Consider the following 22,469-nt stretch of genomic DNA (forward strand, 5'->3'; position numbering starts at 1 on the left):
TTGAGTAAATGTATCACTGAAAGGTCATCCGCTCTCCACCATACACTGAGCAGCTCTCCAACTTCATACAGGAACTATTTCCAGCCACACAGACTGGTGGGGGTGATCAGAGTAATTATACTCTGCTGTTTCTGTTATGTGAGAACACAACAATATGCAGTGTGGATGCAATTCTCCTAAAAATAGAGTCCTTTGTGGTGTGTCACAGCTGGACTCCTGTTGCGCAGAGTGGGCGGGAGATGTGGCGGTGGAATTGTGGGTCTTGGGAAGCAGGGAAAGAAGAACGAAGAGGTAAGGGGAGGGAGAGAACTCCGATGTGAAGGGTGGATGAGGAGAGGCACAGTGTCGGACAAATGGGGAAAGAAAACAAATGAGTCATGAATGGAGGCCAGCATATACCTGAACTAGCAGCTTTCAGCAGTGACTACATCCTGTCATTGTCAAGCTAATTGTGTGAAAATTGCAAACAAGTTGTCACTGAATAAGGATTTATATTACATGACTCATACGACGGAGTAGTTTCCAACACTACTACAGCCACATTTTCTGTGACGTGGGGTTTAATCTTGAGCAAACAGTCTATAGTTTTAAGGTAAATAGAGAATGCCAACAGCTACTTTAGCCCCTGTAGCTACAGACTTTGATTATCTTAATCAATAAGCTGACTTAAGACTACTTTATTAAACCGTTCTCAGTCTCAAGCTCTCAAATGCTGCTCTTTCGTGAGAAGCTGTTGTGGGTGCTGTAGCTTTGATGCACCTGCTATGGCAATACTAGATCAACAAAAGCAAATAGTTGAATTTGAAACACTGACAGAGGTGCCGACATTACAACACTGGCAACTGTTGGAAGTTTACTTTTATGTTGTTAAACCCACTGTTAATTCCCCTTTCACTTTCTGTTCTGCTAGTTGTAGGCACGGAAATTTCTTTGGTTCAGGGTTAGAGTTATGCTCATAACATAAACTCTGCACCGATATAAAGGTATAACTTCTACATGTACTCTTGAAAAAATGTACCATTAGAAGACTGGAATGAAGACAAGCTTAGATTACTATGACTTATTTACTTGTGTCACCTTATAAAGAATGAGATGGTTCTCTCAGTTTCACCTGACATGCATAGGTGTGAAGTTGTGTTTTCATCTGAGTTGAAGGGTGTGTACATTGGTGGTCATGTGGTCACGCTCTTTCACGGGTAGGATCGGGTAGCATGGGGAGCAGCATTTTTTAATAGTGTTTTTGGTACTGAAATTTTGTAATCCATCAGAGCCAAATACTTCAAAGTCCACTAAATACTCCACTTCAAACACTTTTTTTTCCTATTCATGGCTCTTATTTATAGTCAATTTCGTTAATTTGATCATCTCAGACACACAGAGAAATCTGCCTGCACGTGCCAGTCAGTCAGGAAAAAGGCACAGAAATATGCATTATCAGAATACATGTAAATGTGCCACAGGTGGAATGCTGCTAAACATACTCAAACCTGTGATTTCATTTTGGATTGTGGCATCAATTATACATGTTGGTCACTGATGAATCATAGCTCATGTGCGATCTGTGCGACGCTACAGAAAAGATGAAATCTGGAACTGACAGAAACAAAATAAAAACAGTCAGTCTATTCAACTGACTGGCTTAAAAAACACAAAAGACTAGAACCATTTGAGGGTCACAGCACAGTGTTTACATCTGCGCTCCAGTTGGCCTACACAGGATAGAAATTGTCATGTGATGCAAGAAAAAGTTTTAAAAACGTCGGGCGATCCAACATCATGTGTGCATTTCACACGGGCTTCGTGCCACCAAACAGTCATTAAGGTTTGCTCCCGTACTTTCCGACTTTCCTGCACGTCACATCTTTCTGTTCCTTATTTCCCGTCTGCCTGTATTATTCCGCTCTACTATAATAAAAGGATTTTTTATCTTTTTACTGGACGTCACGAGTGTCACAGTTACACTATTAGTTGATCACACAGTATGTATTTGGCTGTTACACTGTTCTCTAAACAGAGCAAATTAATCAGTAAAATAAAGTATTTTAGTTGTTTGTTTGTTTTTTTTCCATCAAGCATCCGTCCACCTTCCAGCAAGCAAACAAGCCGATATTCTCCAAGGACTGTTTTATCTAACTGGATTTACTAGTAATGGTAAAATAATTGCATTAATGTGCTGCTACTGATTAATGTTGCCCATTACCCAGCACATTCAGTGTTCATAGTTTCAGTTCCTTTCACGAGAAGCTTGCGTGCCACATGCACATTATGTTTATGCATCCTTTCCAGTGCAATTGGCAGCAGGAAGCTGAGGAAACTTGATCCAGGAGCATAAAGGAAATAAACAGGGGAGGGGGAAGATGGTGCGGAGATAAAAGTGGAGGAGGAGCGTGGTGATGTCCTTCCTACATGAATCCTGTTTCTGTCAGCAGCTCCAGCCCTCACTGTCTTCTCTCACTCAGCTGAATTTATCTCTCCACCTCACACAAAACTTTAATGCTTTATGTCCTCTTTAAATCAGTGAAATTTACACATTGATGTCAGAACAGCAGCCAGACTAGAAGATGAGGTAAGGACAGAAGGAGGCACGTTACAAGATTACCGCTGTAATCCCCTAATTACACTTGGTCCTTATTTTATTTGGGTTAGTCGTGTTGCATGATTGCACAATTCTTCCAAAAGTGTAAACTAACTCAACCTGATTTTGTCAATGGGTACCTCACCTGGGGCTGAATTTTTGAGGTGTATCTGAGTGTGAAGTGCTTTATTAGACAGTAAGAGCAGAGAGGTTGTCAGAAGCAAAGGGAGAAAGAGGCTGGCACTGGCATGCAATAAAGGTCTCAGCTGGATGTGAGGTAGGGGCCGCATGCCTCACAGTCGATGCCTTAACCATAAACACATTTTTAACAGTTCTCAGAGCTGCAGGAAAAGTCACTACAGAAGTGTGAAATCTGTGCTGGGCAGTCAGAAACAAAAAGCCATATTCTAATCTATCTCAAGCAAAATGTTTGCTTCTTAAGGCTTCATCATTCCCGTTCATGAGCTAAAAGGAGAAGGCTATCACAGACATAAGCTAGTTACAACTTATGTCTGTTTCGAACAAGTGGTACAAGAACTGGAGAAATATCGATCACGCACTCCAAGAGTTACATTTTTGCAAACAGAATAATGTTTTAATTTTAATCATTAATAGCAGAACTTTTCAGTATTAACAGAGTATGTCCCCTTTAGGTAATGCTTAAAGAGGACCTACTCTTCCTGCATTTTTCCTCTTGCACTCTGCAAGGGCTTTGAATGATTCATGGTTCAGGTTGTCATCTCTTATACTGGGCCTCCGTGCAGGTATTCAGTTCATCCACCCTGTGAATGCCTTTTCCCTCCATTTACACTTACAACATTTAAACAGTAGCTGGATTAGCAGAAATGACTTTCTTAGTGTTTAGTGTTTTGGCTTGTGGGGATGACTTATACACACACTAAATATGTTTCTTTGTTATTTTGTTTTTTGTTATAATATCTTGTTATTCTTGAAAGCAGTGTTTTTGTGGCCAAATTTACAGGTTTAAATACAACACTATGGAGTTAGCAGGAGGCTAGTCTGCCACATGTGTGGTGAATATTCACAGAGATGTGAGAGCAGAAAAAGTGTCTTGAACACCGTGTTTAAAGCAACTTGTAACCTGATCTTTTGGCTCGCAGAGAATATTAAAACACTGACCGTGTATAATATGAACAAGAACATCCACCGTTGTAACATAATATATATGACAGAGAATAAAGAAAAGTATGGGTCCCCTTTCAATTAAACAACTCAAGTGACTATTATTTATTATTGTTGTATTATTTAGTATGAAATCATAGAACGTAGACCAGAGTAGCAAAGGTGGTGAATCACAGGACTGAAGTTTCATCACTGGGGTTACAAGCACCCACCCTCTCTCTGGGTGACCCTGGCTGATTGCATTATCTACAGCAAATTGATTTAAAAGCTTTAGTTTATTGTGCCACAGAAGGCAACTGCCATAAACAGTTAATAGTATGATCAACTAGCGGCATAGACAGCGACAGAGGTCACACACACACACACACACACTCACAGAGAAAGAGAAAATGCAGAGCCAGCACACAGTTTCTCTCTGGAGCTCAAGCACTCCTGTTTCTAAACCGCATTAGCAGGAGAGTGTAATTCAATAAAGGTTAAATCCCCAGAGACTGCTCTGGAGAACAGAGATTCCATCAGAAAGGTGCCAGCATGCACAATGTGAATGAAGTCACAAAGAAATAAACATATTCTGCTATAAACTACAATGGTGGGTGAAGCTAGTTAAAGGTACACACTCTTTTTCCACTGAACACCTGGAATAGAAACACATGGACGTATGTGCATGTTTATCTAACCTAAATGAAAGCACAATCCATGTCCATGTTTGTACATTGCAATGCAGTCAAAAAGAACCCTAAAAGGTTATGTTATTTATGATCTTGATGAACATGACAGATCTACATATTGTTAACTTGTCTCTGTCAGAGAAGTGCTGACTCGGCTCTTATTACATTTTTAGCTTTTTTATTTTGGTTAAACTGGATCATCCAGTCTACAACAACAGAGAATGGCACCAAAATCCCATGTTGGAAAGGATTAAAGTTAGCAATCACTGATTCTTCTATTATTAATCCTTTATAAATAGTAATCCTGATTTCAGATCATACATCGCTTCTCACTCCAGCAACAACTAAAAGGAGCAGGCTTTGTTTCTGGTCAGTCTGTGTAATGAGATAAGGAAAATCACTTCAAGCGAGGACAGCTACCTCTTTGGTAAGAGGCCGGTGCTGTGGATTTGGGTCAGGAGTTCAAACCCTGGGTGAAGATTAACAACATAAGCTGAGTGCTCTTGCATTTACAGCGGTCTAAATAGTTATAGAGAGTAAAAGTCTAATATTTGGACATGTGGACTGAGCAGTGCCCTGCAGCCCCAATGTTTGGGCTAAAGACTGCAAACTCAGCAAACAATCTTACCATCTTACACCGTACTGGACTTAAAATGCAGACGAGAGTGAAGACTGCAATAATAAACTCTGAATGCATAAAAGTGACTATTCATCATTTCTTCCTCCTTCAGTTTCTTGCTTTTCTCCTGTATTTTTGAACTCTCTGCTTCAGTGTAGCACTGAGATCTCCATGGAAACAAGGTTTAGTTCAGTCAGCAGAGATGTGCAGACTTATGTGAAAGAAACGAAAGTGGGATGGATGCAGAAAACCTTGGTGAAAGCACAGAGTGGGTTATTTTCTATTGTTTGTGGCCACTGAGGGGAGGCTCTGACTGCAGTCTTCCTGCAGACTGACCACATGCAAAGTTATACTGAAAGAACAGAACAGTAAAAAGAAACCAATCTCACACAGATTGTCACATTTAAAGCGTAACTTTATGTACTGGCCATTAAGCTTGAGGCACTTTTTCCCCTACCCGAACATTATCATCAAATTCAGTCAGTAACAGCTCCACAGCTGTGAGTGGGTGTACACATCCCTAATGACATGATGTGAATATTAATGTGGTCTGAACATTATGAGTGAAACACTTGTTGGGTGTTATGCAGTCTGTGATTGCCTATTAAGGAAAAAATAGTGAAGATTATGTTGGGTAGTTGCTTAGTAGCTACTGTACACAGTTCACTTTACATGAGGGAACATAAATGGTGAGTTACGGTTAGGTAATCATGAAGTCACGAGGGGTTATTGAGTAACTTCTCTGTGTGAGGAGTTGCTACATGATGATGCATAAAAAAGTGTAACTAATTATGAATGCCTCAGTAATGAAGGACCAGAGTTAACCAGAAATACTTATGAACAACTTAGGATGTTTCGTGGATTTAATAATTACATTTTCAAACTAACAATAATGCCAATATCACTGGAACAGTATTTCCCAGTCAGTTCTCTACAACTAATCATTATCTGCTAATTTGATTATTCTAACTCCAAATTATAATGCAAGATATTTAAGGCCACTTTAGATACTAAGTGCCCCAAGAGTATTTTAAAAAATACTCCACTAATATTAAGATTGTAACGCTGTTGCTGTATTTTAGTGACTCTACTGTGAATCTGAAAAATAAAACTCATTCAGATGTGAATTAGTCTTTTATTGTGGCACAAGGTTTCATTACAACGCTTGTGTTTTCTTTCAGCAGCATTTGCAGGAGCTTTTAGTTCCCAGTAAGGATCACACCGTCACATTTCATAAGCTGGTTTGCATTAAACAAATGCATAAAGATGTTACTGGTCTTAGCCATATTGCAGCAGCCCTGGAGCCACTGGCAGTTAGAAGTGTAATGCTGGTAGTCAGTCACCGTCACACATTTCAAAAGCTGCCATGTCGTTACAGTCAAGATAACTGTCACATCTAATGTGTGTAACATAGCAACAGCCCTAAAACATGTAATTACAACAGTCAAATCCATTGTAACAAAAACTTACCCATCTTTTTAACCTCCCCAAACTGGGCACTTGCAAAGATGATACTGTATATAGTTCTTACAAAGGGATCAACCTTCTGTAGATTTCAAAACCTTCTTTTTTTGTTCCAGGCCAAAAAAAGCTGGGTGTTAAAATTGACGTCTATAGGGCGTGTTCAGTTGGCTTCACTCTGTTAGCTGCAGAGGTTACTGCTTGTAAATCTTACACACTTATTTCATAACAATTTAAATAGAAATATATTTCAATAAATTATAGAACAGGTAAAGGTCCTCCAGACCCAAATAAGTTATTATGATGTTTTTAAATCTTCAAAGGCTTCGATGTGGTGCAGCAGAAAAAAAAAAACTCTTCTCAGGAAACACTCAATGCAAGCTGAAGTGTCATTATCCAGACTGTCTAATAGCCACAGCTTCAACTATGAAAGCATTACTGAATAAACTGTTCTTTCTTAGGAAGAAGATGATGTGTAGTTACATGGACAGCAGTGTCAAATAAAAGAAATATAAAAAAACAAACACTATCCAAAATTCCAGCTCAGGTACTTTCATACATCCTTGTTTTGCTCTTAAATATAACTGTAACTTGCTGATTTAACAAAACAAAACAAAACAAAACAAAAATAGTAAGAACTCTTAATTATATCCAAATGTTGCAACTTAGTCAGATTAATATTACTGTTTGGTGTTTAGAGAAGATTACACTTTAAATCACTTGAAATGCCAACACACAGTTTTTTAAGCCACTAAAGGGGGGTAATCACACACACTGTTACGCCCACTCACATCCATTAAGGAGCTCAGTCGGTCACAGTCACAGTGAGATTACAAAAGCTTCTGGTGAACACAATTACCCCAACCACACGCACACACACACGCACAGGAAGGCAAAATGAGACAAAAATTGCATTTTGTTTAATGGCCATTTGAGGTTAGCTCCCCATATTGACTCCATGTTATCATGTCCAGCTTTACAGCATCAAAAAGCAGATTTACAGCACGGCATATGCCTCGTGTTTTTTAACCTCTGTGGATAGATTCCAACTTCCAATTAAAAAAAATATAAATAGTCTTTGCTGTGTGTCAATTAGAATGACTTTCCTGATTGCTACGATGCTGGAGAACAAAAAGAATATTTTCTTATAGCATATGGTTAGTGTTATGCAGCTATGATGGTGGCTTAGACCTCACAGTTTTAACAGGTTAAGTGAAAAGCAGATAACTTTGGGGTCTCTGAGCTACATCTCCCCATTTGTGTCTTTTGTCAGATAATTCCTTATAAAATGCTTCAAATCTTTTGGTTTGCTGTTGAGACTGTCAAAGAAGTGCTTCTGTCATGGCTGTGTGAAGGCAGACAGGGATGGTGGACCCAAGAGCAGGACTCACAGAGGCAGACGTAAACTCAAAACACTCAGCTTTATTGCTGCATTGCAACGGAACAGAAAACTAACTGAACTGAGAATGCAAAACAAACTGAACAGGCAGGCGAGCTAGCAAACGGAACACACAGTGTAAGATGAGGGACGACGCGATGACGAGCAGGGGAAGAGGTGAACAGGACTAAGGGGAAACAGCTGGGAGACACGGCTGACACTGATTACACAGATGAGACAGAGGACCACACAAAACTGAAAACACTGACATAAGACACAGACCTTCAAAGTAAAGCAGGGAGCTCAACGCACACGCAGAGACACAGACTCAAAACTGACAGAACAGGAATAGAGGGAGTAACGAACCGAAAACTAACAAATGGCAAATCTTAACAAAAGACCAGAATAAACAAGAACATAAGATAATGTTAACAAACACAAAACACTGAGTCATTAGACTCAGGACCGTGACAGCTTCTATTTTAAACAATCACATTCTAGTTTTTCAATAGTCTACTATAAAACCAGCAGATAGTTTTATAATCTCTATGCTCACCTTTTGTCAGTTGCTTTATCATTTTGGACAAGCCAGAAGGAGAGGACATCATTTTCTCAATAAATCTAAAAACCAAGTAAATTGTGAGCCAGTGGTTTGATGTGTTGTTATTTTGATGACTAATCTGCAGAGAACACTGTACTTGTTTTTATTCAGCTTCATTAATTGAGAAGAACTTTGTTCCTAAAATGAATCATTCAGATAGTGACCACTCACCACCTGGACGTATCAATGTCAGAAAACTTGTGTTAATTGCATCACTGTCTCAGATCCAACAGACACCATCCAAAGCACCCAGAGGCTGAAAGGTAACATGGATCTGAGGACACAGTCTGAAAAAATGTGTCTGCATGTATCGTCTCTCTTATATAATTCTCTTTATTTATTTACTCAGCTTTCTCCTGTCTCCTCTCTGACGTAGTGTTGGGGTCATTCTGAAGCAGTCATCTATAACAGATGTTTGATGGTTGTCACTGTCCTTAAATGCCAGCACTTCCTGACTCCAGGAGCCACTAAATAAATAGAATGAATCTATTTTACATTTACCGTCCTGAGAAATACTTTACAGCATCTTTATTTCCTGGCAACTACACAGTGCCTCCATCTGTCTGACTAGCCTAGTGACAGTATTGTTACAGTAGCATAATTTGCAAAGCACATTGAGAGATTATGCGTCAGTATCTATACAGAACCTATACACAGCACATCTATTTCTAAGTATTTTCTGTCTTAATAAAGACAGAAAACATAAGGGGATGAAGGTGAGCGATTGTGCTGATGCTATTTGGAGATTTTCAGTTAAACTAGCTGATTCATTATAGAAACTATTCAGTCCTTTCTCTCTACAGGCGAATGCATTAGTAAAGGTGCTACATAGATGATGTGCCTATAAAATAAAAAGCTTATGCCTGTAATAATGACAGATGGCTAGGAAGCTGTGCTTCAAGAACAATGAAAGGTTACACTCAACCCTTCTTATTAAAAGCAGAACATTCTTAAATTTTCTATTGAGAACCTGTTATATTTCCTCTTTGAAAAAGGGTTTTGGATCTAAAGTACTCGAGCTCTGAACAGACAGCGTGTTGTTGGGTGATACAGAGGTGTAAGAACCACACAAGCATTTAAGAAAGACCTTCTAAAGGCAAATCTCAAAATTTGGTAGCCATCTTGGAACGAATCTGGGCAAATATTTGGAGGTAACACATTTAATACCAATGTGCCAGCAGCACATAAAAACTGTATCTGATGAAAAGAGCAAAATGCTTTAAAGTTTCATAAGTTTGCCCAAAACAGTTTTAAAAAGTATTTCCTACAAGTTATAATTCTACTATGTAAAGTTTTAAGACATTTTTCCTAAAAGGCTCAGTCCACTGAATGAAGCCTATGCTAACTCAAACTCTGATTCAGTAACCCAAGAAGACACTGTACTCTGGGGTTGAGCAGATGACCATATGCTACATGGCTGAACTATAGCAGCATGGGTTTGAGTCTGGCCCAAGGCCCTTTACAGTGTTTTTCTTCCTCTGTGCTCTGTCTCCTATTCGGTGCTGTCCAATGATGGTGAAAAGAACCTTAAAAAGCTGTGCTCTTATTTTGGTTGCTGTGTAGTTTAGTAGAAAGGAAAATAGTTCAGATCAGCTGATCTGTGTGGCAGCCCACATCAACTATTGCCTTGGCTGATATTCTTCATGTCAAAAAGGAAACTCATTATAGGTTGTGCTGCTCAAGCTGCTTTAACCTACAAGTCCTTCACATCTGCAAGCCGCTTTGCAACCCAGCTCCAGCCCAGCTCCTCATTTCTTGCTGTTTGTGACTTAATCAGTGTCACACCTGTTGTCTTTGATGCCTGCTCTGATCTGCCTGCTGATTTCCTCTCTCCGGTTTCAAATATATCAATGTCACTGTCAAATAAATATATATATAAAATATATATATATAAATTATATTATATATAATTTATATACCCAAATTGTCACTAGGTGTGAATGTGCGAATGAAAGTGAGTGCGAATGCTTGTCTGTCCCTGTATGTTGGCCCTGCGACAGACTGGCGACCTGTCCAGGGTGTACCCCGCCTCTCGCCCTATGACAGCTGGGATAGGCTCCAGCGCCCCCCGCGACCCTGAAAAAGGATAAGCGGAAGCGAATGGATGGATGGATGGATAATTTATATAAATTATATATAATTAAGTCACACATGTGTTTTGGAGTGCTTTTCCCGTTTAAGCCCCCACTTATCTTTAAATTTGCACACGGAAAATAAATCCAAAATTAAGTCCACAGCACCTCCACAACTGTGAGCCCAAAAGTAACAACTTTAAGATACTCAAGAGATCTTTTGAAGTACAGCAAATCGTGTCCTAATTAGTTAGTTAAAAACCCACTGACTCTTTTTTACTATTCATGTAAAAACAGTAAAAAACAAACAAACCCATAAACAACAGCCTTAACTGTGAGTTGGTGGCATCATTGAATCTGTTTGAAAAACACTTAATGCAAACAAAATGTATACACCAGAATGGAAGCACAACAACTACTCCATCCACTTCACTCATAGTAGTGTCAGCCTTGGAGCAAATGGTTGTGGTGATGTTAGTGAGGGAATCTGAAGATGTTTTGCAGGTGAATCATACACAGTCGCACACATTTCAATCTCAGGGCCAGCTCGAGGAAGCTGGCTAAACATTTTGCCATAGCGTTTTTGTCCTTTTTCTTTGATGCTGCCTGCTTCTATGTTGAAGTTTCTGAAATCTGAATCTTTTAAATTATTTATCTTGATCGTAGAAAGCATATCACCACTTGCTTTCAACAGCTTCTGGCTTCTTGCATCCTCCTTCACCTTTGACTCACCTTGCATGCAAAACTTGAGCTCTTTGGCATCTGTGACGGTGCTGGCCGGCATCCTGTCAGGAACCTTCTTGCTCATGCGGTTATAGTTCCTCCTCTTCTTGGTCTCGCCCCACAGGTTGGAGCCGCCATGCATACTGGGAATGTTGAGCACAGCGATGCCTTCTAAGGACGTGTTGCTGAGGTCTAAAATGATCCCATCACACTGAGGAGGCAACAAAGGACGTAATCGGTTTAAAAAAAGATGAAAAGATTTCATGTCATGCTTATGACAGACACGTAAGTACACAAAAGTCTAACTATTCAGCTTTGTTCTTCTGTATTTCATTTAAGCTGTAGAATGACTAACACCAGGGTATTTATTAATATGCAATGCAGCCTTATCCCTTCAGCCATCCATAATGCATGGAGTTCATCTGTGCAGAGATATAGTAATGATGCTACAACTGGAAATATGCATTTGAAATGTTTTCAGTGTGTTTTACTGTCAAAAGGCCTTCTCCATACCTTCACAATGTGCACAGTAATTATCAGGACATAGTCAGGCCCCTGCATATCCTAAAGACCTTATAGTACCTTATTACCCCAACAGAGCACTTGGCTCCCAGACTGCAGGCTGATTCATGGTTCCTAGACTGCCTCAAAGTAGAATGAGAGGCGGAGCCTTCAGCTTCTGCTGAGTTCCCTCTCCTGTGGATCTAGCTCCAAGTTTGGATTCAGGAGACAGACAACATCTCTACTTTTAAGATCAGACTTAAAACATTCCTTTTTAAAAAGTTTATAGTAAGAGTTGGATCAGGCAACTGCTGTTTCCTTCAGGCAATATGCCTTCAGCTTATTCAGCTCTGGCTCTCTTTCACAGTGTTCCACAGTTTCTTCCTTTTAAAAGGGAGGTTTTTCTTCCCACTGTCATCAAGTGCTTGGTCATAGGGACTTGTCTGAATTTCGGGGTTTCTGTACTGTGATATTTGAGATGACTGTTATTGTGAATTGCTACTATACATATGTATACTGATATATATATATATATATATATATGTACTGAATAAATCAATAACGTGTTTTATTTGAAACTTGTTAACATGTTAAGCTGATCTACACTGAGTTAAAAGGTCACAGATGCTTTAAATTGCCAGCCTCAGCGTGTAAAAGAATAAGAGAGTGATAAATAGAGTGGGTTGTTATGACTACAAGATTTATTCTGTCCTGATTCATCACATGGACAGCGGCCAAGTGTACTGTTGTGTGATGTAACAATAAAACACAATAAGTTGGCCTACTGTCTATACATATTGAGAGGAATTAACTGATAGAAAGCCATTCCATTTGGCACTCCTGAGCCTCACTCTAATTTATGTATCTAACATCATCTAGATTCAGCAAATAATTCACCCTATGTCAACAACACATTGCTGTGACTCAGCAAGCACGGCTGAGCAGTGCTGAGTCAAAGCAGCCACACATGTCGGACTTCACTGTGTGCCTAAGGCATGCAAAGACAACACAGACGTGCTATCACCTAGCGTGTGAGTGTAAAACTGTGGAGCACATGTGGAACCTGATACAAGTGTACATACACACTGATGAGTGCAGAAACAACATAGCTGACTGCAGAACTCTTCACTCCTCTCATTATGAATAACATTCACATCTTAAAAAGTTATAATCACCCTAAATGGCTTTACCAGTGAGTATGAGTGCATCTCTTTAAAGGTGACCTACTCTGTTCATCTCCAGCTCTATATTTTTATTCCTGGACTCTACTAAAGTAGCTATGCATGACTCACAGTTCAATTAACTATATTGATTGAAGTACTCCATTTAGTAATCATTTATGTATTTCTGTTGTAGGATACATAATATTCTACTTCTTGTCTTTTACACTTTTGAATCAGTGGCAATGACATTGACCAAACAACCCAGCAAGTTTTATCCCAGTCTTTGGCCGTTTCCAAAATATGTCATCATAGACAGCTGTAGATCTGCAATTCAGTTCAATTCAATGTAATTTTATAGCGCCAAAATACAGCAACAGTTGCCTCAAAGTGCTTTATATTGTAAGGTAAAGATGCTACAATAATACAGAGAAAACCAACTGTGAGCAAGCGTTTTGGTGACAGCAGGAGGGAAAAACTCCCTTTTAACATGATGAAACTTCTGGCTTAACCCTTTTCCGATTGAGGACCATGGCCACAGAGTTGGACATGCTGATTCTCGTTCCTGCTGCTTCACACTCAGCTATGAACTGTTCCAGTGTGAGCTGGAGGGCACCACCTAATGAAGCCATCAGAACCACATCATCTACATGAGCCAAGATTCTGAGACCGCTCAAGTGGAAGCCTTACATCATTAGGCAATGCCTAGAATTACTGTTGCTAAAAATTCTGAACAGAATCAGTGATAAAGGGCAGCATTGGTAGAGTCCAACACCCACCAGGAATAAGCCTGACTTATTGCTGCCTATACAGACCAAGCTTTTGCAATGGTTGTATAAGGATCGAATGGATTGTAGCAACGGACCATAGCACGGCTGGACTGCTCCGCTATACAGCCGCTCCCGTCGCCGGCGGAGCTCCACTACCACCCGGGCATCACTTTCCAGCCTCGCTGGAGATACATCCATCGCAGGTCCCGCAGGATTTTCCATAACTCCAATGGAACTAAATCGTTCTGGTCTGCTACTCGCTGCCCTCGCAGGAACCCTGATCGGGCTGTCAACCATCGATCTCTAGCCCACCTGCCCAGGGCGCCCACCGCGATTAGCAAAAAAGAAGATACTCCACTCAACTTCGGTCTTCTAAACATTCGTTCATTGACAAGTAAGGGACCTCTCATCCAAGACCTCCTATCTGACCGTAAGTTTGACTTTTTCTGCTTAACTGAAACCTGGCAACAACCTGATGACTTTTCTCAGCTAAACGAATCTGCTCCTCTGGGGTTTGTTTACTTTTCTAAACCCCGCTGCTCAGGTCGTGGGGGTTGTCTTGCGATCTTTTTTCGCCAGCACTTGAAAGTCCTGCCAGTTAATGTTGATACCTTTAGTTCTCTAGAGGTCCTTGCATGTGAGCTGACTGGACCCATTCCCACCATCATAGCTACTGTATACCGCCCTCCCAAACCTAACCCTGTCTTCCTCAGTGACTTTGCTAATCTACTAACCCATCTTTCATCTCTCTCCCCAAATGTGATCTTGGTGGGAGATTTCAACATTCACATGGACAATAATGACCTTCTGCTCACCAGAGACTTTTCCTCCTGTCTCGAAGGCTCTGAATTTAAACAATTTATCGACTTTCCCACTCACTCTAAAGGACACACCCTGGACTTGGTCTGCTGTTCTGGTCTTACTCCCTCGAATCTTTCTGCTACTGAAATCCCCATAACTGACCACTTCCTCCTTTCATTTAATCTCACTCTCTGCTGCTCTTCTACCAAGCCAACCCGTCTCATCTCGTTCCGCAACATCAAGAACATTGATATGGACATTCTCACTACCAGTTTGGACAATGTTCAGATTCCGGACTTCTATTCTACTCCTGATGATTTGTTGTTATATTATAATAATTGTCTACGCACTGTCTTTGATTCTCTAGCTCCTGTAAAAACCCACTCTGTTTCCTTCGCTCGCTCTCCTCCCTGGTTTACCTCTGACCTCCGAGCTCTGAAGGCCAAAGCTCGGCAGCTAGAGCGTAAATATAAGAAATCTGGTTTAACTGTTGATTCAGAAATCTATAAATACCACGTACTTCAGTATAAAGACTCCATCAACAAGGCCAAACAAAGCTTCTACTCTGGTATTATCAGTTCTTATGAGGGTAATGCAAGGACTCTGTTTTCAGTTCTCAACAAACTAATTCAATCCCCCAACGCTTTACCACCGCACTTCTATTCCTCTGAAACCTGCAACTCCTTGATGCTGTTCTGGACTACAAAAATCAATAACATCCACCAGCAACTCAGATCAAATGTTGTGTCTACGCCCTCTCCAGAATCTTTTCTCCTTTTTGAGCCATTTTCCACTTTTCATCTTCCTGATTTATCTGATATTTCCGAGTTCATATGTAAATCAAAGCCTGCCACATGTCATCTTGACCCCATGCCCACGGGGCTTGTGAAATCCTGCCTCTCTTCTTTACTCCCACTCATTTCTGCTATCATTCACTCTTCTCTCACCACCGGTATCGTTCCCTCCTTATTGAAGACTGCTCTAGTCACTCCTATACTGAAAAAACCTTCTTTAGATCCTAACAACTTTAACAACCTCCGTCCGATTTCCAATCTACCCTTCATTTCTAAGACACTCGAAAAAGTGGTTGCAGCTCAACTTCATTTACACCTGGTTAATAATAACATCTACTATAGATTTCAATCTGGTTTTCGCTCATGTCACAGTACAGAAACTGCTTTACTTAAAGTCACTAATGATCTTCTAATCGGAGCTGACTCTGGTCTTCTCACCATTCTCGTCCTTTTAGATCTGAGCTCAGCCTTTGACACCATTTCTCACTCTGTCCTTCTAAGCAGACTTTCCTCTCTCGGCATCTCTGACACACCCCTCGCCTGGTTTCAATCATATCTCCTCAACCGTTTCCAGTTTATTCAACTAAGATCATTCCGCTCTCGTCTATTCCCTGTCACCTCTGGTGTACCCCAAGGCTCAGTTTTAGGCCCTCTTCTCTTTATAATATACATCCTCCCTCTAGGTACCATCTTCCGCAAATTTGATCTTCAGTTTCACTGTTTTGCTGATGACACCCAGTTATATCTCTCTTGCAAACCTGATTCCTCCCTCCCACCTTCTTCCCTTACAGAATGTCTATCCGAGTTAAAATCCTGGTTTACCTCTAATTTTCTAAAGCTCAATGAGGATAAAACTGAGATCCTCCTTATTGGCACCAAATCCAACCTTTTGAAGGCAAACCATTTCTCACTCACCATCGATAACTCTACAGTTTTCCCTTCTCCTCAGGTTAAGAGCCTTGGTGTCATCCTAGACAGTTCACTTTCCTATAAATCTCACATCAATAATCTCACCCGTTCTGCCTACTTCCATCTACGTAACATTAACAGATTGCTTCCTTCTCTTTCCACCCAGTCTACGTCCATTCTTGTACATAGTCTTGTTACCTCCCGTATTGACTACTGCAATTCTCTTTTGCATGGTCTCCCCCAAAAATCCCTCCATAAGCTTCAACTGGTTCAGAACTCTGCTGCTCGCATTATCACCAGAACCCCCTCCTACCAGCACATCACCCCTGTTCTTCAGGAACTTCACTGGCTCCCTGTGAAATTCCAGATAATTTTCAAACTTCTTCTGCTCACCTTCAAGGCCATTCATAACCTCGCTCCTCCTTACCTTTCTGACCTGTTAACCACCACCTGTTCTGCCCGTTCACTTCGTTCTTCTTCTTCTTCTATCCAGCTTACTGTACCTTCCTTCCGCCTCACCACCATGGGAAGCAGAGCTTTCAGCTGCTCTGCTCCCAGGCTGTGGAACTCTCTGCCCCCAGAAATAAGAAACATTGGTTCTCTCCCCCAGTTTAAATCCCAACTCAAAACTCATCTGTTCAAATCTGCATATTCACTGTGAATCCACTGTTTGTTAATTTTATCTTGTGCTTTTATTTTATTGTTCTTATTCTGCCATTGTTTTACTAAGTGTTTTATCCTATTGTAAAGTGTCCTTGGGTGACTTGAAAGGTGCTCATAAATAAAATTTATTATTATTATTATTATTATTATTATTATTACCTCCTACAGAGCAGCCCGCAGGACACGGTCGAATGCGTTCTTCAAGTCCACATAAAGCTGGATGGGTAAACTCCCATGCACCCTTTAGTATCTTTGAGAGGATGAAGAGCTGGTCCAGGGTTCTACGACCGGGACGATAACCGCATTGTTCCTCCTGTATCTGAGGTTTGATTAACGAACAGCATCCTGACATAGACATTCCCGGGGAGGCTGAGGAGCGTGATGCCCCTATAGTTTGAGCACATCCTCCGGTACCCCTTCTAAAAGATGGGAACCACCACCTCAGTCTGCCAATCCAGAGGTACCATCCGTGATCTCCAATCAAAATTATAGAGACTTGTCAACCAAGAAACCCTGCAACATCCAGAGCCTTCAGGAACTCAGGGTGAACTTCATCTACCCCAGGGGCCCTACCACCAAGTTTTAACTACTTCAGTGACCTCGCCCATGGTGATCGGCGAGTTGTCCCCCTCATCCCCAGACTCTGCATCCTCTATGGAAGATGTATTACTGGGATTAAGTCCTCGAAGTTTTCCTTCCATCGCCTGACATCTTCAGTCAAAGTGAGCAGCGCTCCACCCACACTATACACAGTTCAGGTAGAGCACCGCTTTCCCCTCCTGAGTTCTAACAGTTTTCCAGAATCTCTTCAAGGGAGTCCGAAAGTCTTTTTCCATGGCCTCCCCGAATTCCTCCCACACCTGTGTTTTTGCTTCAGCCACTGTCTGAGCCATTTTTCACTTGGTGGACGGGTGGCTCTGCCAGTTGTCCCCAGCGCACTTTCACTATACATTTACGTGCCCCAGGTTAATCCAGCATCCTCCCCTGCCACCTCATCCAACTTACCACCAGTTGGTCATCAGTTGAAAGCTCAGCACCTCTATTCACATGTGTGTCTAGAAGATGTAGCTGCAGAGGTGAATACATGATCACTAAACTGATCATCGACTTGTGGCCTAGGGTGTCCTGGTTCCACATGCACACCTGTGAAATGTGGCTTTATCTGTCCATTCTTGCCTTTGACTCTCCCTGCCTCTACATGTGTCTGCTGTTTACTCTACCCTGAGGGAATGCTCACATGTGAGAAGCTTCTACTGTGTGTTTACATGAAAGGCCTGCTTTGTAACTTGCACAGACAATCTCAGGAAGCACTTTGAGCGCTGGCTGCTGAAGGCTAAGGAGAAGAATATATTATGTGATCATTTCTGAGAGGCTACGGTACAAGAACAAGCTTTGAATGTGTTAAACAAATCTATTGTTTGGGTTTTTTCATCAAACTACCCACAGACTTGATGATTATGTTTTGAAGTCCTCGATGTGCAACTGTGCTGAATAATTCTGCTTTTAAACAGGAGCAGGGGGTATATAAAAAGTCATATTAAGCTTACATGAAAAAAGTCACGACATCTAACAGCTCAGGTTTATTTGTTTCTCAGTTGGCTTGAATGTTTGATTAAATAACAGCTTGATATCCAGCTAGGACCACAGCTATAGGAAATTCTAACAAACACTCAGAGAGGAGATATATTTGACTTTTAAAAGAACATGTAGTACTGCAGTTACTGTTACAAGTTACAAGATTTGAGATTCATTTAACTGATTACGTTTTCACTAGAAATGTATTGCCTTGAGGTCAGGGTGACCTGTATCATTTGTTATTGTGTAATAATCTCATCAGGGTACCAGCAGTCTCAACTACTCTCATTTGTTGTTCTACTGGAATGAATTCCTTTAATTATTGCTAAATGTTCCTGAATTTGCCCACCACATCTACCAATTTAAATGTCAAAGGCAAATTCATTGTCATCACATTGGTTGTGTTGCGATCCAACTGTGATATCGCCACAGCCCCGTCACCATTTATACCACTACTAAATCTTTTCAAGTTTTTGCAGCATCTCCTTTTTATAAGCTTTCAATTTCTTAGGTTCTGCAGCAATATATCACTGAAACAGTGGAAAAACCTGGACAACTATTTTTAACCCAGCCGCTGAAAAACTGAGAGGTGCACAATCAGCTGAAACACCAAAGGGCAGCTCATAGCAGTGGATGCTACAATGGCATCAATGACATTTTGTTCCTAAACCTAAACTAAACTGGACACTAGGAAACACAGGCTCAAAACATGACGAGAGAAACACAAGACAAAGATGCGACGACGAGCAGGGGATGACAGAGGACTAAAATACATGACGGGGTAATCAGGAAACAGGAGACAGAAGGGAAACACAGCTGGTACTAATTACACAGACAAGACGGGGAACAGAGGCTGAACACAGAGCAGGACTGTCAAAATAAAACAGGAAGTACACAACAGACCAGAGACCCAGACTAGACACTGAACAGAGGGAACGCTGAGTACAGGGACATGAGCGACATGAGACACGACTGACTGGGGAACAAGAAGGCAAACACGAAGACATAACTAAACCTACACTAAACATGGGGGCACCAGAACGAAACCTAAGAACTGGAATTAAGAGAGCAAAGAAGGACTAGAGCGTTAGAAATACAAAACAGAAACCATGATGAAATCACAGATTAATAATAATAATAAAACAAATCAAAACATTTGGTTACTGACCCAGGACTGTGACAGTGTTTTACAGATAGCTGTAGACACTCGCTAGCTATGTCCCAATTCATAGGCCGCATCCTTCGGAGGCTGCATTTGAAGGCTGATCACGTCACAGCCAGGCGATGAAGGATGTCCCAATTCGAAGGCTGCTTCAAATGCAGCCGACAAATGTGTCCTTCATTTCCCAGAATTTGAAGGATGGGTCGGGTATATCCTTCGTGGACCAACCTATCCCAGAATTCATAGCGCGGCCCAGCCAATTCCAGTTTCCAACAATGGCGGCAGCTAGTTGGTTTTAGTATTACTCTTATTACTCTTTTTGGGTCACAAAATAAACTTTTCACATATTTTCAGGCGAGAATGGTGCTGTGTAAACTTCAAATATCTACTCGTTTTATTAAGACATCACATATTTGCAAAAGTGCTTTGATGTCTGTTACCGATAGCTCGATAGCTAACCGGGTGGTCAAGGCTCATTAGAGCCAGCGAGAATAGTGAACTCTCGGCACATCGTTTTCAGACCCCGTGCTGTCTTTCACTACTCAGGTTAAACATGATATATACGTCACTTAGCTAACTTAAAAATGTTACTGTTTGGCTTTTTTCAATGTTTTATTTATTCCTAAGTAAATCGGTTTGACTGAGATTAAAGTTATAGTTTTCACACAGCTGAATGAATATCAAACTGAAAACTGATTAAACAGAAGTGTGAGATGGTCGAGAATTTACTCCAGTGTCCTGTTATATTTTAGATAGCAAGGAGCAGACGGCTGAGTGTATTAAACTCCACCGAGACAGTGGTGACGCAAATCTGAAGGCTAGACTGTCCCATTTCACAGCTTTGCACTTCCGGCCTTCTCGGTCTTCAAAGGACCTGACCCATGAAGACTGCGAAGGCCGGGTCCTCCGAAGGATTCGGCCTATGAATTGGGACAAAACTACTGTTACAACTCTCCCCTGACTTCCTCCTTATATACTGATGATCTTCACTCCTCAGACTTTTGTTCCTGTTTCACTTCCTTAAGAATGGCTTGGTGATCAGCCAACTTTCCACTGAGACACTTTTCTGATGAAACTTCAGTGAACAGTAGATGGATCACCTGAAGGCCTAGATGCATTTCTCGGGTCGGCTGTCGGGTCTTTCTTTTGGTGTTGCTTAAGGACATAACTTTCATATTTCAGTTCATCTGCTGTAATTTTTTAAGCGTGACATTTCTTTCGGCCTCCACTTGTCCGGTTTCCTCAAATTGTTTAAGGACACAGTACACACTATGTTGAGATAGGCAGAGTTTTCAGCTAATAGCTATTTGGGACTCACCTTCTTGGTGCATAAAAATTAAAACTATTTTATGCCTATTAAACTGTTACCTTTCATATTTTTCAAAGATTGAACTAAAGAATTGGGAACAAATGTGCTAAGTTATTCTTTGAGTTATGTGTCTTTCTATTGTTGAATGATTCTTAGGTCAGTGTTAAAAGGCTTAACAAATGATCAAACAAACAAAAAAATCAGGTACAAGAAAAGAAAATGAGTGACAAAACAGTCAATGTCAAAAGAAACACTTCTGAAAGACCTCTAGAAACCCCAGAGAAATTTGAAATTTGCTCAAGACCAAGACCACCAAAATTACAAGAAAGTCTAGGAAGCAAAATATAAAGAAATGAGGGGTGGCTCAAATGTTTAGCACAATACTGTAGATAGTGGAATGACTTTTGATCTCAATATCTCATAACATGATGTAAACATGAGGTGTTTTTGAGTTGTGGAGGGAGGCAGTGGAATGTGAACCTTGTGGGCTACAGAGCTCGTTTCCATTTCTCGTCAGTGCCTTCTGATAAGGTATGTTTCTCATGTGTTTTCTCAGAGTCTTGCTGTGCTTTAAGCACCCAGGTGACAGATTATTCAGCGCTGTATGACAGAATGAGGCAATCAGTGACTTTATGGAGCATTAATCTGATGATGTGCTATGAATAGCCTGCCTCATTAATACGAGCAAACTACTTTGTTGTAAACTTCTGACACACTTTTTTCTTTTTTGGAAAAACATTAAGTATCAGCTCTATAAAGAGTTCCACAGAAAGCCAAAGTTGTTGGTATCTATTGTAACAGGATGTTTCATATTTATCTTTTTTGATGCATCAAATATAGCATGTCTTCAGTATTTAAAAACAATATTCCAGTGTTTTTGTCATCTAACCAGCCAGTCACTTTCAGCCATTACTCATCAATTCTGCATCAGAGACAGCAGCTTTGATAAGACTGTGACTCACCTCCACTTCTATGCATTCGTTTAGTTTCTTGCAGGTGGCTGAAATGGTCTCAGTGGTGCCAAACTCAAAGTACCACAGCTTGTTCTTCATTCTGAGGAGTCAGAGGGGACACAGAGGACAGACATTTTCTTTTGGCAAACATATCAGATAATACTCCCACTTCATAAGTACTGTGTTTTGAGCCTACAGCATGATTTGTTCGGGTGCAGTGGACACATATTGAAGCTGTCTGCTGCCTTGAGTCATCTCACATTTTCTGACAGTTCAGGACAGCTTGTGGTCATGTGACCTTAGAGTTCAAAACTCCATCAATGCACCCTGAAGCTAGAATGGGGACAGTAGCATTGGCAGCATTTAATGCACAGAAAGTTGACCCCGCCATCTGTCAAACAGGCGTTCTGCTGTTCTCATCGAAACCATCCTGTGAGCTGCAACGTGAGCGTTGCCTCTGGAGGGGACATGGGGTGAAACATTGCTGGTGGTGGCTATAGTATCAGGGCAACCATTACTGTGATTCACAACATTCAAAGCAAACCTGACTGGGCCTGACTGAGCAAAGGTTCATTTCTGCCCTGCAGACGGATTTGTCAGAGGTGACCTGATGGATTTATTTATGTTCATAT

General features: G+C 40.9%; 1 protein-coding gene across 6 annotated transcripts in view; it reads right to left on the reverse strand.

The window, feature by feature from the left end:
* The window catches only part of LOC120718371 (diacylglycerol kinase beta), a 159,347-nt gene that overhangs the window by 20,707 nt on the left and 116,171 nt on the right, over window positions 1–22,469 (reverse strand). For 4 of the 6 annotated variants that reach the window (XM_040006893.1, XM_040006890.1, XM_040006889.1 and 1 more), the window contains 2 exons: window positions 21,847–21,937; window positions 7,869–11,451 (listed from right to left, as the gene is read on the reverse strand). In XM_040006893.1, coding sequence (XP_039862827.1) covers window positions 10,951–11,451; window positions 21,847–21,937 — 592 coding nt within the window. In that variant the 3' untranslated portion in view covers window positions 7,869–10,950. Of the gene's footprint in view, window positions 1–7,868; window positions 11,452–21,846; window positions 21,938–22,469 lie in introns of those variants that run through there. The other 2 variants (XM_040006895.1, XM_040006892.1) reach the window with 1 other exon arrangement.

The sequence above is a fragment of the Simochromis diagramma genome, unplaced genomic scaffold (assembly GCF_900408965.1).
Source record: "Simochromis diagramma unplaced genomic scaffold, fSimDia1.1 OVJJ01000514.1, whole genome shotgun sequence".
In the NCBI taxonomy this organism is placed as follows: domain Eukaryota; kingdom Metazoa; phylum Chordata; class Actinopteri; order Cichliformes; family Cichlidae; genus Simochromis; species Simochromis diagramma.